Source organism: Dreissena polymorpha, chromosome 10 (genome assembly GCF_020536995.1).
Source record: "Dreissena polymorpha isolate Duluth1 chromosome 10, UMN_Dpol_1.0, whole genome shotgun sequence".
NCBI lineage: Eukaryota > Metazoa > Mollusca > Bivalvia > Myida > Dreissenidae > Dreissena > Dreissena polymorpha.
Window position 1 is genome coordinate 20,214,635 of NC_068364.1, and position 20,086 is coordinate 20,234,720.

The following is a 20,086-nucleotide window of genomic DNA, read 5'->3' on the forward strand; positions in this document are numbered from 1 at the left end:
GGCTCGCTGGGCAGGCAAATGTAATTTGCTCCACTTCCATGATGACCAGCCTTACTTTTGGCCACAAAACCTTCGTACACAATTGTACTTGAGGAGGGACATGACCGTCGACCCCAGCGAACATAAGTAGAACGGAAGAACCATGCTCTTTGTTAGAATGGGAAAGTGTTTGAGCAAGTTCTTGAATCTTTTCTCTCAATTCTGAAAGAAAAAGGAAAAACATAACGCCACGCTTAAGGCCAACATTTACATATTTTGTTGCTCGAATGAAATAAAATTAAATAATATTATGATCAGACGTATACATTATTAACGTTGGATCAACAGGCTAGGTTAAGGTGTCTTCTTTAGTCTATGATCTAAAACAAATCCATACTTTGAATAAAAATGCCATTATGTGAAGTAATTTTATTTTGAAGATATTGCATTGAATCATTGTGTTATATTCCCCGATCAAAAATAAATCTCTGATTTCTGAAAAAGGAACGCTACACATGCGACCATTATTAAACAAAATGTCATTGAAAATGCCCATTAAATACAATTACCGGTATATTTGCTTAACCTTGTATTTGTTTTTCCCGTCGTAAATTCTCGTCCAAACACTGATAAGGTGTTTGTCAACGGTTTCCAAGTGAATCTCCATCCGGATAATTTTTTCCAGAAGTTTATCCTTATAATGAAATCTCGAGCAATCCGGTTCACGTGCTGAAGCGGAAGTGGTCATCAAGCTCACTAGAATCAGAACCTTTAAAAGACATTGCTTGAAAACTGTCGTACACATTTTGGTGTGGTGTTGATCGGAGATCGGCAAAAGTTTTTTTAAGCAGATATCTGCATGAGCGAAACGTAATAAACACTGCACAAAAACACGCAACACACACACAAACAACTAATAAAACTTAATTCACCGCCTAAGTCGGGTTTCAACTGGTTTTTAACAAGCTTGTCGCAGTTTTGGTAATACATATATAATAAATAGGAAATATAATAGTTACATTGATACACTGATACACTATAGTATGCTTTTTGTTTTTTTGCGAAGCTTAATAACGGTTAGTATTACAAAACTGCGTTTGTGTGCATTTCTGTATAGATGAACGTGTGCACAGGCCAATGCAGTTAAATGCACGAAATGAAAGTGATAATTTTGCAAGACTTTATTAAGATGGAACGTGAACTAGTTTTAAGAAAGAGGGTGCGTGCTGCAAACGGATTGTTCTCGTTCTCTATAAATGTATATCGGTACATAATACACCTGGTTTTAACACCAACAAATTGATCTTCTAGACGAAATGAAAACACAACATAGTAACCATATTTATAAAAAGTTAAAACCAAAAGTACGAAGAATGTTTAAGTCTGTTTGCAAAAGCCTGTAATCCAAAGTGATGCGATTCTCGACTGCGTTGGCGTGGTCTACTTATAACATCACAGGCGACATGCAACATTCGATACCACGAAAATAATTAGCTCCATATGTTGTATATTTGTTGGCCATGGTATAACGATTTATAAAGTAATTTGAATAACTTCTATGTATAGTAACCAATACATGTATGTATATAGTTGGGAAGTATGATGTCTAATAATTGGTGGTTTGATTTTTAGTGCGCGATTTGACATTGAAGATCTTTTTTTCCTCACTCAACCAATCAATTGCGAGAATTCTCGTAAATCTAGAACATTTCTTCAAATTTATACTGATTTTTATTTTTTCCTCAACATTCTTTCTGGGTTATCTGCGTTTTGATAATAAATCATTAGTAACACACAACCGATGACATGTATATGCAAGCACATTCAGATAAATTGACCAGGATTGGAAAAGAGTCAAAACAAGAAAACAACAAAGCACAAAGTGGTGTTTGCATGCTGCCCACAGTAGTCTACCAAACTGCGCTTTTATGGGGAATATCACTGTGACGAGTTTGTGTATTCAGCGGGTATTCACAAATCTTTCTCATAAGTCTTTCTCGAGATAATCTCTGCCTGGCTTTCAACGCAATCGAAATCCGGCGTCTATCCCAGGTACCGTGATAAAATAAAAAACAACAGCAAAATCAACAACAACAACTTGTAACATAAAAATGAATAAAATAATAATACAAATCTCTTTGTTCTGGTATACGCACTGAAATCAATTAAGCACACTTCACTACAAATATAATAAAATATATGTTTACAGTTATAGGGTTCTCAGCCTTGTTTGACTAAAGATGTTTTAAACCTTCTTTTCTTACTTATTTAGAACCTTCACAATATGTATTATCAATGTTTTCATGATGTGAATTATCTGTGAAAATTTCCATGGAAAATCATACAACTACAGAACTAAATTATCTTAGTGTTGGTTCAAAGCATTTTATGCGTCTGGGAGAATTGTATCGATACACAAACTAGCCATACAATATTTAATATGACGGTCTCAAAAACCAAAGTTCGATAATGTAATTAAAAGCGGCTATTGTCCAGTACCCTCACAATCGATATCAATTTTAATGACCATACTAGAACTAATCATGATCACGCATCCCTATTTGACTATAATTAATAAATAGATAATGACATATTATTCTCTGTATGTGCCCACGGCTTTGCGTCTAGTCGCCAAGGACCGTTTAGTTGGTTGATAGCCACCATGCGTGTCATCACATAATTCCGCATTTAGACACACAAAAGGATGTCCAATTGGTAAAAGTAAAGATTGCGATCAGAAACCGCGTTGTACTGAAAGGTTTCTTGAAAATTCACTAATATTCCGTTAAACGACACACTTGGGAGGACAGTCCGTAGTTCAAATTTAGTTTATTTTCATAAATATATTCGCATGTTGTGTTTGACCGTCAGATCAACGCCTCATTATGACCCGAAGATAGGACGAACATGAAGTTCGCAAGAAAGGATTTAAACTGTATACTTCTAGTCAGTGGTTTCATGCTACTGTGCTCAAATGTCTTTGCCGAGTCGACATTTTCAAACGGCAGATATCCTGATGAAAATAATAGTTTTATAACGACTCTAGTGGAGGACTTTGGTCGTCTATGTCCGTTCACAGACCAGTGTTACCGTACAGCTAATGCCTCTACTAATCGGACTTTCCACTGGAACGAGATCCCTTGCTGCAGAACATGTAGGTGTGAACAAGAGTGTGGAAACGAGTGTTGTCCCGATTATCTAGTATCACCCTTCTCGGAGCCGGAATTATTTCGTATGAAGCACGATCCAATCGAGTGTATATTCCCCCAGTTTCGTCCGTATACACGTGGAAGCCACAACTATGAAACGCCGTATAACATGGTATCCCACTGTTCTATGGATTTTATCGACGAACAAGAAACGCGAAAGAAATGCGAAAAGGACTATCATGAATTTAACTTTGATGATTCGTTTGCTATGTTAATGCCCATGACTTCGTTTCAAAAAAAGACTGTGACATTCAAAAACATGTACTGTGCGATATGCAACTACGCTGATGTGAGTCGTCTGTTAATGTGGCTACCTATTTTAAATTGTGAAAGACGCGTAGATGATATTTTGGAGAGTCCAAATGACATCCCGGGTTTTCTAAAAGCCCGGCCTTATTGCAACGTCGTTTTCAAAAGTCCACACAAAACGAAATTATATCCCGAAACTTGCAAGATGATAATTAACAAATGCAACATGACTGGGAAATGGCGCGACTACGACCGTTTCACCGAAATGGCGTGCCTTTCATACACTTCGCTGTTTAAGGACCAATGCACGTCGCTTTTTAATGACCAATACAAAAACGTACACTGCTTTATGTGCAACGGGCATATCGAGTTTGAAATGAATGAAACAAGTGATATTGATATAAGAGGTCCACCCTTACCAATACCATTCACGGTTGTTCTTGACTTTAAAAGAAAGGAAAGTGTGAACACAGAATACAAAGCCGATAAGTCGTTATTAAACGACTCATGTGGTCCTGGCGCCGTGCTTGATCCTTATACGGTATACATAATAAACCTTTATAAATCACTAGATGAATAATGTCTACGAAAATAGTTAATAAAAATAAATACATACATACATACATACATAAATAAATGGGTTAACAAACGAGCAAACGGACAAAATGGACGAACGAACGGACGACGAACGAACGACCGAGCAAACAAATGTGTCTGGGGGTAACCTGACCGCCGTATGGTAAAACACGGAGTACAACCAGTAATTTAACTATAAAATAATCTTTCTTCATTTGACATGATGTATATTTTTAGTTAAGGAAGAATACGCAAATGGGCAACGTAATTTTATATTAAAATTGTGGATATATTCAATGCTTCATTAAAGTATAATAATAATAATAATAATAATAATAATAATAATAATAATAATAATAATAATAATAATAATAATAATAATAAAAATAATAAATATAATAATAATAATAATAATGACAATACTACTACTACTACTACTACTACTACTACTACTACTACTACTACTACTACTACTACTACTACTACTACTACTACTACTACTACTACTACTAATTATTATTATTGTTATTATTATTATTATTGTTATTATTATTATTATTATTATTATTATTATTATTATTATTATTATTATTATTATTATTATTATTATTATTATTTGAAGGCTTGAACATGGGTCGCTAACGTTACATTATTATTTGAGTAAAACGATACATAAATACCTAGACGGTATTTTATTTGCCGATAGGGATTCATTTGATTGTACATGTTCATAAATATGCATGGATAAATGTTGAATGATAAAGCACTTTTTTCAGAACATGTGTCGCCAGCTGTCGTGCGCAAACGGTTATGTTGTGTCAAAGACGGATTTAAGTCGATGTACTCCCGTTATAAAAGACACGATCACGCACCCTGAGTATGTCCATACATTAAATGTACAACTTCAAATGGTTTCTACCAAAACAACGAGAATGGTGTCAGATGAACTAACCTTTTTAGCGGAAACGGCTGTGTCGGACTTGATTCGAGCCCATGCCCTCTTTTCTGAACACAGTATTACGTTCTGTGGAAGTCAATCATTCATTAAGTTGAAAAAACCGGTTATTTCATCGGTAGGAGATATTCTTTCAGATGGCAAATTTAATGAAAATATTGAAGCATTTCTCGTGGACATATATTTCTATGTTACTAACGTCCACAATGTGACGGCATTAATTCAGGATTGTGCCAGTGTATTTAAAAATCAATTTATTGGACATTATAAAATGGAATTCATATCCTTTGATCCGAGATGGTTCGCGCTAAGCATCAATCAAGGTCTGGCAACATCTTCATTAACAGAGATTGAAAACAGACTGAAAAGCGTCCAACTTCAAGAGGCGTTCAAATACTCGCTTAATGATGCATCGAGTGGAAATGCCATATTGCCGTTGAATCCAAGATACGGACATGATTGTTATAGCAATATAAGTTTTACACCTTTACAACTGTGTTCACGTATTACAATTACCACAGACGATGTATCTGAGCTTACACCCGTTTCAGGCGAAACATTACTAACTTTTGCTAAAGTCACCATTATTAAGAATGTTGTTACTTTTGACTCGTATATCCGCATGTTGGATGGTAATATATCAGTTTGCTGGGAAGATTACCGGGAAAAACTATCGAAATATTTTACGAAAATGTCATCAAGTCCTTCGAAAACCAGTACGGTATATGGCTATATCTCTTTAATATGCTTATCAATATCAATAGCCTCGCTGATAGTCATGCTAAGTGTGTATTTGATACTTGCAAACCTTCGAACACTACCTGGCTTAAATATAATGTCACTATCGACACGGTTACTAATGTCCAGTTCGTTGTTGTTTGCTAACAATTTTGTTATTGTTGATATCGAATGGCTCTGTCAAACACTCGGGTTTTTACTGCATTTCACTTTGCTCTCTGGATTCTGTTGGATGTTCATATGCACATTCCACATGATGCGAACATTAACCAGTCTGAAAAGCTTTAACAAGAATGCTCAAAGTTCATACAGAACACACTTAAAATACATGGCTGTCGCGGAATGTTCGGCAATTGTTCTGACTGCTTCTCAAGTATTAGTATCAATGCTAACGGAGAACACACTTGGATATGGTGGTCGTCCTTGTTACCTCACCAATCCTCGGAGTATACTGTTCTTTGTTGCTATACCAATTTCTATAGTGATGGTCGTTAATTTGGTCATGTACATTTCCGTGATCGTGAAAATAATGCGTCTCCCTGAAATTGGCCAGAACAAATGTCGCGAGAGAAATAATCTAAACATATTCGTGAAGCTGTCGACAATCACTGGTTTGACTTGGATATTTGGGATCGTTTATGAGCTTACCGACGTGGAGCTATTTAGTTTTCTTTTCATACTGTTCAACGCCAGTCAAGGGGTTTTGATTATGTTTTCATTCGTAATCAACAAACGTGTTGCCGGCTTGCTCTGCAAAAAGAATAACTCTGCGTGTAGAGGCTTGTCTACACAGAAGTCAACTCGTTCCGCTACGAAGATGCCCGAGGCTTCCGAACACATGCAGTCAACTCGTTCCGCCACAGTGATGACCGAGGTTTCCGAACAAATGAAGTCAACTCGTTCCGCCACGGAGATTACCGAGGCTTTCAAGCACATGCAGTCAACTAGTTCCGCTACGGAGATGACTGATGATTCCGTGCACATGCAGTCAACAAGTTGCGTTACGTACATAACCAATGCTTCACAACACATATAGTTGTTAAAAGTTAGAGTTTTGATAAAAAGCAACGCCCTTTAAACACGATACTTAACTGTGGTTTCCTACTTTATTTGCTGTAGACAGAAATGAAAATAGTAAAAACATAATTGTTGTGAGTTTGTTTGAGTATATTAATTGATTCGTCTTGTTTGTGTATTGAACCTAGCTGACATTATTTTTTTTAATCTTGGTGTTAAAAGTGAATGCAGACATCATTATAATTTAATTGTAGCTATCCAAAGTTAAGTTACAGAAAAGTATACGCTCAAATTATACGTTGAAACGTTGAAAATATAACGCGTATCAACATTGAATGCATTTTAATGGGCTACACTGCGTTAAAGATTTTCTATTAGAAAATTGTATTAAGCATTCATGTTGTTTTTTTAATTATTTATATCATTTTTATTTTCAGACAATGGTTGCCTAAAAATGTTTTATTGTCAAATATTGTCACTGAAATCATTTTAATTTTAAAATGTATACATATTCCATATTTGTGTGACACTGTAACCAGTGAAATAGTGTTGTTTCATCCTATACATTGATTATATGTTGTGAAGATGTGTATATTCGCAATCGTAAATGTAATACTACTAATTTTTTTGCAACCAATATGCGAACATATAGCATGTATGTATTTGAAAGTGTGCGTTTTTAACTGTATATTTTAAGTGTAAATCGGTAATAGAAAATAAAAAGGCGGGGTGGCATACACAATACACTTGAGTGTGACTATATATGTCGAAAAACTCGGCAATGTGGCGTGAAATGAAATTTACAAAGTATTCGTGGAACGTTTCTTCGCAAAATAGCTTGAGTAGTCCGCACCGGCTTATCAAGCAAGAAACTTATTTTTTTTTTCATTTAAAGGAAAACACACTATTCTAGATGGAACGTGTCGTCCCTGAGGCTGATAATCATGCGCGGACTGCACAAGGTAATCTGGAACAATACTTTACGCACATGCATTACGCTCGGTTTTTACCAGTGACCGGCTCCTTTTTTATGTGTGTAGTATGCGCAGGTTTTCAAATTAAGCTGCAGACATATACAGTGCTGTAGCATAGCACTATTTTACATTACCCTAGTAATTTCATGTTATATTGATATTAAAGTTTTAACGAAATTACGCGCAACATCGCTGACCATCAAATAAAAATTAGACGTAATTGACAAACAATTGAGGTCATCAGTAAATCATACACTGCCTCAGCCAAATTACGTTGATCATCGGATGATTTCGTACAATATCATCACAATGCGTTTTAAACAAGCAAACAACACTTATGACCTAGATTTTTTTAAAGAATATATATTAATTTATTTATAGTAATTGATCGAAAAAATAGTAGAGTGTTTGTAAGGTAACATCGATAATGAAAGAAAAAACATACATCACCGTTACGGCGTTAAAACTACCATCCATTGTAAATGTCCTCGTGATGCAGCAATAGCGCGTCAGCTTTCACTTCTTTGGGTCTCGAATTTTAACTTCAGCGCAGGTATATTTTTAACTTTGATCTTTTTCCCATGTTTTTATATTTATTAAACACCCAAATATTACAATTTAGTTAACAACGTAATTTAAGAAAATGTTTTCAAAAATATGAAAATTTGTTAACAAGTCTTTTTATTCACATTTGTCAGGTAGCAGACGATTTTCGACTCAAAGTCTCCGTTTTGTTTCAGGAGTAAATTACGGGAAAAACTGTACTGTTGAGCAAGTTCTAAAATATAATGTATTTAGTTTCGCATATGTAAAATGATCATGAATATTATTTAAAATGGATATATATAAATTAATATATAAATAAATAATTGAATATAAATATAAATAAATAATTAAATAAATAAATAAATAAATATATACAGGGAGAAACATGTGTGCTATATATATATCATGGATTTGTTATTGTGTTGTCATTTATATGAATGATGTTGTCTGTTGTTTTTTTGGTAAAATTGGTCTGAAATAAAATCCTCTGAAATGAAGCAATACATTTGGTTTTATTCATGATAAAGATAAATTATTAACAATTCCGATTGCCTTATGAAAATTGCCTCCGTGTTTTTCGAACGAGGGCTACTTTACACATTGAATAAGATGCCAATATCTTACTAGGGCTACTTTACACATTTGAATATTATGCCGATATCTTACTCCAAAAGAGGGTTACTTTACACATTGAATAATATGTTAATATCTTACTCCAAAAGACGGCAACTTTACACGTGTGTGAAGATATCCTATTTAGCCTATTAGTGCATGGGTTGCAACATACATCCTATGTAACCTATTTAGCATATTTAACAGCCTTTTAAGCCTTTTTAGCATATTAAGAAAGTTTAGTACATCGGTTAAAACATACATGCTATTTAGCCCATTTAGCGTATTTAACAGCCTTTCTGGCAAGTTCAGTACATACGTAGACACATATATCCTATTTAGCCTATTTAGCAAGTTAAGTACATACATAGACACATACATCCTATTTAGCCTATTCAGCATATTTAACAGCCTATTTAGCAAGTTTAGTACATACAAGGACAAATACATTCTATTTAGCCTATTTAGCCTTTTGAACAGCCTATTTAGCCTATTTAGCAAGTTTAGTACATACGTTGACACATACATCATATTTAGCCTATTTAACAGCCTATTTAGCATATTTAGCAAGTTTAGTACATACGTAGACACATACATCCTATTTAGCATACTTAGCCTATTTAACAGCCTATTTAGACTATTTAACAAGATTAGTACATACGTAGATACATACATCCTATTTAGCGTATTTAGTCTATTTAACAGCCTATTTAGCAAGTTAAGTACAGAAATAGACAAATGCATCCTATTTAGCCTATTTAACAGCCTATTTAACAAGTTTAGTAAATACGTAGACAGCGTGAACTAGGTCGCTTCCGGGGGATAACTCTTGTTTGTCCGAAATGTGCCCTTAAAGGTGCATACCCACTCGCCATGTAAATAGAGCATAATACGCTAAATAGGCTGTAGGTGACGCCGACCCTAATTAAAATCCCAGGCAGAAACTCGATCAGTCTGACAGGCAGCCTACGGGTGTTCAGTGTGCACTAAGTCGATTACGGGGGATAACTCTTGTTTGTACTAAATGGGCCCTTATAGGTGCATACCCACTCGCCATGTAAATAGAGCATACGAAACTAGATCAGCCCGACAGGCAGCCGACAGGAGTTAAGCGTGCACTAGGTCGCTTCCGGGATATAACTCTTGTTTGTCCGAAATGGGCTATTCAAGGTGTATACCCACTCGCCATGTTAATAGAGCATAATACGCTAAATAGGCTGTAGGCGACGCCGACCCTTATTAAAACCCAATGCCGAAACTAGATCTTCCCGACAGGCAACCGACGGGAATTCAGCTAGCATTAGGTCGCTTTTGGGGGATAACTCTTGTTTGTCCGAAATGGGCCCTAAAAGGTGCATACCCACTCGCCATGTAAATAGAGCATAACACGCTAAATAGGCTGTAGTCGACGCCGACCCTAATTACAACCCCGGGCCGAAACTAGATCTGCCCGACAGACAGCCGACGGAAGTTCAGCGTGCACTAGGTCGCTTCCGGGGGATAGCTTTTGTTTGTCCGAAATGGGCCCTTAAAGCTGCATAACCACTCGCCATGGGAATAATGCACACTCATATAATATACTATGAAAATATGTACCAAACTTGCTAAATATGCTTAATAAGCTTACTATTTCAGCTCAATAGGCTAAATGGTCTAAAAAGGATGTATGTATCAACATATGTACTTTACCGGCTAAATAGGCTAAATAGGCTTAATAGGCTAAATAAGCTAACTTCACACACGTCAACGTAACACATTTAATAATATGCCAATATCTCACTCCAAAAGAGAATTACTTTGCATTTTAAATAATATGCAAATATCTTACTCCATAAGAGGGCTACTCTACACATTAAATAATATGCCAATATCGTACTCCAAAAGAGGGCTACTCTACACATTAAATAATATGCCAATATCGTACTCCAAAAGAGGGCTACTCTACACATTAAATAATATGCCAATATCGTACTCCAAAAGAGGGCTACTCTACACATTAAATAATATGCCAATATCATACTCCAAAAGAGGGCTACTCTACACATTAAATAATATGCAAATATCTTACTCCAAAAGAGGGCTACTCTACACATTAAATAATATGCCAATATCGTACTCCAAAAGAGGGCTACTTTACACATTGAATAATATGCCAATATCATACTCCAAAAGAGGCTACTTTACACATTAAATATTATGCCAATATCTTTCTCTAAAAGACGGCTACTTTACACATTGAATAATATGCCAATACTTGCTCCAAAAGAGGGCTACTTTAAGTACTAAATGATATGCAATATCTTACTCCAAAAGAGGGGTACTTTACATATTTAATAATGTGCCGATATCTTACTCCAAAAGAGGGCTTTTTTACACATTGAATAATATGCCAATACTTTCTCCAAAAGAGGGCTACTTTAAGTACTAAATGATATGCGATATCTTACTCCAAAAGAGGGCTACTTTACACATTGAATAATATGCCAATATCTTGCTCCAAAAGACGGCTACTTTAAGTACTAAATGATATGCAATATTGATGCGCCCCACCTTTTGTTCAATGATATTCTGAATATTAATATTTGTTATTAAATTATACTATTTATGTAGTAAATGAACACTTACCTTTTAATACATGTATTAACATTCCAAGAGTTTTGATGATCACCAGTGAGGGAATTTTATACAAATACATGACTGCATATTTATTATGTCTATACAGAATGCATTTTATAAGTAAAACCCCCCTCACTGTAATTTTAGCTTCCATAAACGTTTAATTATTTTATTGTTGCTAAATACTTGTAAGGAGCGAAGCAGTTTCCATTTTTTTGTAATATGTATATCCATTACAACTCACCACAGAGTTTTAATAGTTAGTTTCCTCTATGTCATATATCTCATTTTACTAAAAATCGCTCTTGGTAAGTCCTCATCAGAGCTTTGTTTACATTCGCTACGGCGGCCATCTTGGATTCTTAGAACTTGTCGACCCGGGTCGATTTGCCTTAGTTGGTCGTTCGATCATAGGTCGGGTCGACCGGGTGCTGAATCGACCAAGGAAGATCAGCGTTCTTTTGGAATCATTCCGGTTCGAGCCTTCACGAAGAACGGTCGTGTTTTGTATCATAAGAACTAAAGAGGTGCTATTCGGTGGATGATAAAGAGAACAGTTAAACTTGAATCGCCGATCCAGTTTGCAGATAAGGTTTTCTACTTTCTTTTTTGTAATTGTTTCGCTTGAAATTTCAATCGGTTCAACTTCATGAATTGTCTCATTTTTTGACTTCGTTTGTTTACATCCTGTGGTGACTCATCCGAGATACAGATTCTTCATCTCATTTTTTTAAGTCGATTAACGTTTTCTGTATACGTAGAAATAACTGCTTAGCTCCACGAACCAGATATTCCAGAGTCTTATATATCCGCTGTTGTAATCCAACAATCGACGTACGTTATACAGAATAAATCTGTAAACTTATGGCGGCGTTATTTTGCTTGAAACTTGTTACGACTAATTAATTAAGTCAATACGGGGTAGTACAAAACGGGGCAGTACGCTACAACTTTTTGGTGGCAGCGGTGGGATCCCATTATTTAAATGTGCATCCCGTGATATGAACCCTTATAGTGAAAATCTAAATCCTGAAAGTCCTACACGCAGTTTATAGAAATCAAAGCACTGAGAGCCTCACATTCAGACGAAAGTTATTACAACAGCTGTCAAGAATAAGCCTTTATATAGCAGCTTTGTCAATCAGCTATTGTAACGTTGGATATACAAAGTCAACACAATACGTTTTAAAGACGTTATTGCTCAGCGAAACAAACAACAATAACAACTTAAAAAATAAATAACAACAAGCATAATATTCATTTTGTTCGTGACAAATATTATTTCAGAGTATTGTTGGTATATATATTATTATATTGGTCCATGATGGCTGCAAACAAAGAAAATAATGATGTATCAAGCGACTCTGAGGTTCATTTCAGAATTAACAGGGACAATACAAATTCCCGCTCAGATGAGGAAGACAGACCTGTTGACCAACAACAACAGGTAAGTGACGCAGACACCGAACCGGAATCCGGGTCTGAGTCACAAGTCAGATCCGATAGGGTGAACGAAAGGAGGAGACCTAAGCGAAGCAATGAGACAAGGTCAGTATTAGAAGGGCTTACTGGGGCTTTAAGGGATCTGGTTTCAGAAGTAAAGGATATCCGTGCTGGACAGACACAGCTTGAAGCCCGCATAGAGCAAGTACAAAGAACAGGTACAGCAAAAGGCCCGCAAGTTCAAGCACAGACTACATCCAGTGATCCTCGACTGAATACCAACAGCCCACCCTTTGTAAGCAAGAATCCAACAGACCCAGCACCAGCAGACCTTAATGGTAACTCCTATTATTATAATCCCAGGCAACAGGGCTACCAATACATGGGCGATCATGGTAGGCAACATTTCTATAATCGATCAGATGATTTTGCATGTAGTGAACCTTACAGGCAGAGACCAAGAGATCTAATGAAGGTCCCTGCGTTTGACGGCAAAGAAGAATGGCGAGTCTGGGTAACACGCTTCGAGACGATAGCAGATCGACTCCAGTTGGACGAGGATCAACGCCTTGACCATCTCTTACAGCGATTGGAGGGGCAAGCCGCCACAGTAGCATTCACTCTTCTACCACCCGCGGTGTTGCACAACTACAGAGACCTCAAGGCTGAACTATCAAGTAGATTTCAGTTGGTGGAAACGACAAAAATCTTCGAGGCAAGGTTTACAAGAAGAAATCAGCGTCATGATGAGAGCGTTGAAGCCTACGCGTCAGAATTAAAGATGCTCTACGATCGTGCCCATCCACAACGAGACCGAAGAACTAGGGAAGAAGATCTTGTACGCCGCTTCCTCGACGGGCTACAAGATGAAGAGGCCCGTTTTGAAGTTGAATTCCACAAGGAGCCTTCAACAGTAGATGAAGCGGTATTCAACGTAGCAACTTATCTACAGATGCGAGGAAAGCAAGATGAAAGGCGTTACAGAAGACCTACACGTCGGGCTACAGAGAAGCTCTCAGAGCCACAGTTTGATAGTAGTGGAACAAGAAGGCAGTGGTCCAGAGATACAGGTGGTAAGTGCTTTTCGTACAGTAATCAGCAGCCTAGGCAATATAATGAACCTAAAGATGAGATCCTAACAAAGATCCTGAAGCGACTGGATGATCTAGAGAGTATGTATGACACTGCGAAAAAGGGAAAGCCTAACAGAAAGCAAGATGTTGTTTGTTACCGGTGCCAACAGAAAGGTCATTTTGCCAGGGAGTGCCCCGACAAATGTTTGTATGGTGATCAGGTAACAAAGGTCGATGGCGATGACAAGTCTGCTCCTTTAAACTTCCAATGACCAGCCCTTGTGGCCAGAGGGAGGTCCCAGTAAAAAGTACCGAAGGCCAAAATCAAGATGACAAAACACAGCAAGTTACGAAGGAGTGTGCTCGGGTTCAGAGGTCCAGGCCATCAGCGGATGGGGTGTATGTAAAGGGAACAGTGAATGGGTTTCCTGTTACATTCACAGCCGATACTGGAGCGACAAGGACCATAGTGTCAACCAGGGTGTTTAAACAGATAAACCCGCATGCATGTCCCGTAGTTTATAAAACTGACCGGTTGGTTGGTGCAGGAGGAGCACCAATAAAAGATGTTGGTCAAACAAAGTTAGATATTAGCCTTGGACCTCTACAAGTGACAAGGGATATCATGGTGGCGGACATCGAGGATGATGCTCTGCTTGGGTATGATATTCTGAAAGGTCAAAATGGGAGGCCGGCAGACATTCTTTTGAGTCAGAACAGAATTCTGTTAGACGGCATGGAGATACCAATATTCCAGGTAGGGAAGATTGGAAAAGCAAGGAGAGTAGTGGTGGCAGAAAACATGACAGTACCAGGCCATGCAGAAGCCGTGGTAAGTGTTTATATAGAAAGGTTTGAAGCAGATGATGACGATACGGAGGCTGACTACGTAGTCGAGCCTAACCAGCTATTTAAAGAGAGGTACCCTTTGCAAATGGCAACCACATTAGTGAACCTCAATGAGGCTCCAACATGCAAGGTAAGAGTTCTTAACCCTTATCCAACGGAAGTAAACCTAAGACAGGATGCAGAAATAGGAATAGCAGAGAGGATGGAGAAGATAGTCTCAGTACTGACAAAAGCAGAACATCAAGCAGAAAGTGACAACTTGGTGGCCGTAAGAAGAATCACTACAAGGTCAGCCGAGGTAAAAGGGGTTAATGATGAACCAAATGGAAAATACAGGTCCCAGCGCATCAGAGTCATTACTGCGCAAATCTAGTGAAGGTAAGTCTGACGTCGAAAAGAAAGCGCTAGCAAGCTTGTTGGCTAAACACGGTGACACCTTTAGTAAAGATGAGTGGGATCTTGGGTTGACCCACTTAGCTGAACATAGCATAAATACTGAGGGTGCGGCACCAATCAAACAGCGACCAAGACCTGTACCTTTAGCATACGCTAATGAGGAGAAACAAGCTATTGAAGATCTGCTGAAAAAGGGAGTCATAAGAAAAAGTACCCCCCCCCCCTGGGCAAGTCCTATCGTACTAGTACGAAAGAAGAACGGATCAATCAGACCATGTGTTGACTACAGACGGCTGAATGCCCTTGTCAAGCCGGATGGTTTTCCCATGCCCAGAGTACAAGAGTGTCTTGATGCAGTCGCAAGAGCAAAGTATTTCAGTAGCCTCGACCTCACATCTGGGTATTTCCAGATACCGCTGAAGGATGAAGACATTCCAAAAAGCGCCTTTGTATGTAAATTTGGACAATACGAAATGACGCGAATGGCATTTGGGCTTAATAATTCGGCCAGTACTTTTCAAAGAGTCATCGAGCTGGTTCTTCAGGGTCTTCAGTGGGAAACATGCCTTGTATACATTGACGACATCGTGGTCTATGCATCTGACCTGGAGCAACATATGCAACGACTTGAAGAGGTACTGACACGCATCAACGAAGCCGGACTGAAATTGAAGCCGGATAAATGCAACCTGCTACAAGAGGAAGTGGTCTTCCTGGGTCACATTGTTAGCAGCAAGGGGGTGCGCCCCGAAGGCTCCAACATAGCCAAAATAGTAGAGTGGCCTAGGCCTACTACACCAAAACAGGTAAAGCAGTTTGTGGCAACTGGGTCATATTACAGGCGCTTTGTACAAAACTTTGCCAAGATTGCAAGGCCCCTTACGAACTTGACCAAGGTCGACAGTGCCTTTCATTGGACAACAGAATGCGAGGAAGCATTCAATGCGTTGAAGCAAGCCTTAATTGGTCCAGATGTGATCGGCTACCCATTGAATGAAGCAGGCAGCTTTTACCTCGACACGGACGCCTCCGGGATCGGACTTGGGGCGGTGCTCTCTCAAATGCAGGAAGGTCGGGAGCGCGTGATAGCCTACGCCAGCAGGGCAACCAATAAAGCTGAACGGAACTACTGTATTACAGAACAAGAACTCCTAGCAGTCGTCTACTTCATACAGTACTTCCGTCAGTACCTATTGGGAAGGCACTTTGTAGTAAGAACCGACCATCAGACACTTGTATGGTTGTTCAGTTTGAAAGAGCCGAGCAGTAAGATCGCGAGATGGATCGATATATTGTCGAGGTATGACTTCACAATAGAGTACAGGGCAGGTAAAAGGATGGGGCATTGTGACGCATTGTCCAGATGTACGAATCCCAAAGATTGCAATTGTCCAGATGTAGACATGATGGAACCACTCAAATGTGGACCTTGCAAGAAATGCCTTAGGCGATCCGAAACAATGGCTCTGGACAGAAAGGTAAGCGACCAAACCGAGGACCAAAAGTGCGCAGTTCATGAAAGGGTAAAGGATGAGGAAGATGGCACAAAGATTGAGCCGGTAAGAGCCGTTTCAAATGGTAATGGAAACACACCCGGCACATCGAGAGATCAAATGGTACCCGAAAGCAGACAACCATGGGCAGCTATCTTCAGCACAGCAGAAATGAGTCAGAAACAGAAGGAAGATGCACAGATCAGACCAATCCTTGAAGCGAAGTTGGCCGGAGTCAAACCTAAGCAAGATGATATGCTCGACAAAAGTCCAGAAACCCGGCACTATTGGATCATATGGGACACCTTGGAAATACACTCTGGTACGTTGTATCGAAGGTTTCAGAAAACAGGTAACGGTGATGATCGTTTACAGCTAGTGGTCCCACAAGCTTTACGTAAAGATGTGATGAAACAGGCACATGACCCAGTAACTGCTGGACACATGGGCATCAAGAGAACCAAACACCGAATCCTGGAAAGTTACTTCTGGTACGCGCTGAAAAGTGACGTCACGCTATATGTCCACCATTGCGATATCTGCGAAGCCGATAAGAAGCCGTCAAGAAAGCCAAAAGCTCCACTGGGACACATAAGAGTTGGAGCTCCATTGGATGTGCTTGCACTTGACTTCACAGGTCCCTTTCCCATAACAGAAAGAAAAAACAGGTATGTCTTAGTTCTAACAGACATTTTTTCTAAATATGTAGAAGTAGTAGCAGTACCAGACCAGACAGCTGAGACATGTGGAAAAGTCATTCTGGACAAAATCGTTAGTAGATGGGGGACACCACTGTCGATACACAGTGACCAGGGCTCAGCATTTGAAAGTAAGTTAATACTGGAGTTATGTGAACTGCTAGAAATCAAGAAAACCAGGACGAGTGCTAGAAACCCAAGAGGGAATGGACAGGTAGAAAGGTTTAACCGGTCATTATTGAGGATGATAAGGTGTTACCTAGCAGACGAACAAGATGAATGGGACTTGCACCTTGAAGCTCTAGCAGGAGCGTACAGAGCGACACCACATGAAAGCACGAAGTTATCACCAAATATGGTGATGATTGGGAGAGAGGTGAGACTACCTAGCAGTGTAATATTTGGACATGTGAACCCCGCACAGAACCATGATATTTCAGAAGTCGATTTTATAATAGAAACTAAGGCGAGGCTCCAACGCACGCATGACCTGGTCCGGAAACAATTACAGAAGTCAGCCGAAAGAAGCAAGGAGATACACGATGTAAAGTTGAATTTCCTGCAATACCAGGTGGGCGACTTAGTTTGGTTCTTGCATGAAGGCCGGCAGGTAGGTATAAACCCAAAGTTAGAGAAAGCTTATGATGGTCCGTTTCCAGAGATAGAAATGAGGTCCCCAGTCAATTTCACTATCCAGATGGGTAAGAATGGTCCAATACGCAACACACATCACAACAAGCTGAAACCCTACCGGGGCCAGAACGCACCTAAATGGGCAAAAGTCTTGGCCAATAATCTGAAACAGAAAACAAAAAATACTTAGATCCGCGCTGTAACATACATTATAACAATTTTTTCCGCGCCAAATTCAGATGGTAAAGAAATCATTTACTGTTTAAACAAAGCAAAACAGAACCAACAGTTATACACAGGAGTCACCACAGGTTTACAAGTTTTATCGCTCCACATTAAACGTTTCTTTAAAATGCTATATTTTCAGATGAACAGGTTATCCAATGGGGGTCTCGCATATCGTTGTAGCCATTGCGGCAAAGTGGACAGAAAGGGGAGACTGGTGGCCCACATACTGAGAGACCACGTACCAGAAAAGCAAGTTCCCTTTTTCTGCACCCTATGCAAGTTCCGGTGTGAAACCAGGGATGATTTACTAAAACACCTCACCAAATACGCGGGCCATGTGAGGGCAGTTGGCAGCAATCAGAACATTGACCTTAAACAGATACTGATCAAGTCCAACGTTCCTTGGTTTGTGTCAGCCAACGATATGACCCCGATAAGGGAAGAAGACGATGACATGTTTATGGATCCAGAGGAACCAGCACTTCCACCATGGCTCCTGGATGTGAGGCCGTTGAAGAGGAAGGCGGACTTCTCACCATCAACCATGTCGCTTCCATTAAGTCCGCAGTATACAGATCAGAGGTACGTGCTACCCAGATCAATGGTAGAATCCCAGGAAATATTCCCTGACCAATCAACTGCTCTTGTTAACCCAGCACTGTACACGGCCCCTAGCTTTGATGAAGATCCTTTGACAGCACTGGTCCAAACCTTGAAGACACCACAGTCATCCCCTAAGGCCCAGGCAGCCACACCTCTCCAGGACGAACCAGTGGACATTCTTCCTACAGAACAGGACAGGGCGGATCCGCTCCCTATGAGATAATATCAATGTCAGAAAAGGCGTCTCAAACAGAGAAAGGACAACCCAATGCCGAACTGCAAGCTATCCAGAGAGCATCGGAGACAGCTGCTCAAGCCTGTCAAGCCACCGCCAGGAACACCGAAAGGATACTGGACGAGCTTCGTCGTTTGGAACGCAGAGTAACTTCCATCGAGAGAGCTATTGATAGTCGAAGGCGGGACAAGGAAAACATGAGGCCGCGCAAAATGTAACAATGCCTTGGAAATGATCGCCTTCTGCTTGAATTGCAGGGGCCCACTAAGTGCTGGTAATCCACGCGGGCACTTGGTGGGTATTCGTCGCGCCTGCTGGGAAGCGGGCCCACGTAGTACCAGTTGGTGCTATCTGGGTATTCGCTGATCACCGCGTGGGTGGTCAGTCCGTACTGTGCATTGGTCGCTTATGGGGGCATGGTACGGGTATTTCCCCCCCCCACCTGTGGACTCTTCTTGAAGATCTTTACCTGTGAAAATAAATATGGGCATTTAATTTATACAACATGAACAGTTAACTTACAAACTATTACAAAGTGTCAGGACAATTAAAACAAATGTGTTTTAAGATTTCTGTGATACAAAAGAGTGCTTAATTTTATTTAATAATATTGTGTTTAACTTCAAGAGACATTCTTGTGTGTGTGAACCTCAAGTGACATTTTTTAGTGTATGAATACACTGTGTAAGATTTCTGTGATACATAAGAGTGCTTAATTTTATTCAATTATATTGTGTTTAACGTCAAGTGACATCTTGTGTGTGTGAACCTCGAGTGACATTCTTAAGTGTATGAATACACTGTGGAAGGTGACATTTTCAAAGTGAACAGTGATTTTGTGATCTCAAAAGTAATTGATCTCAATTATTATATATTGCTTGTTATTGTTAACAGTTTAATAGTTATATCATTGTTGGTACCTCATTGTTTGTTAAGGCTGCAGGAGCTTAGCCTTCCTGCAGGA

General features: G+C 39.2%; 1 protein-coding gene across 1 annotated transcript; it reads left to right on the forward strand.

Moving 5' to 3' along the window:
- The first annotated feature begins 12,795 nt into the window (after positions 1-12,795).
- LOC127848979 (uncharacterized) lies at positions 12,796-19,110 on the forward strand. The gene is made up of 2 exons (XM_052381708.1): positions 12,796-12,918; positions 18,424-19,110. The coding sequence occupies exons 1-2, from the start codon at positions 12,796-12,798 to the stop codon at positions 19,108-19,110; spliced, it is 810 nt and encodes a 269-aa protein (XP_052237668.1).
- Positions 19,111-20,086: the final 976 nt, after the last annotated feature.

Bases quoted from the DNA above. Each gene is read 5' to 3' on its own strand.
- LOC127848979 (XM_052381708.1), top strand. From the start codon at position 12,796: ATGGCTGCAAACAAAGAAAATAATGATGTATCAAGCGACTCTGAGGTT. The intron at 12,919-18,423 runs GTAAGTGACGCA...CTATATTTTCAG, and splicing joins CTGTTGACCAACAACAACAG to ATGAACAGGTTATCCAATGG.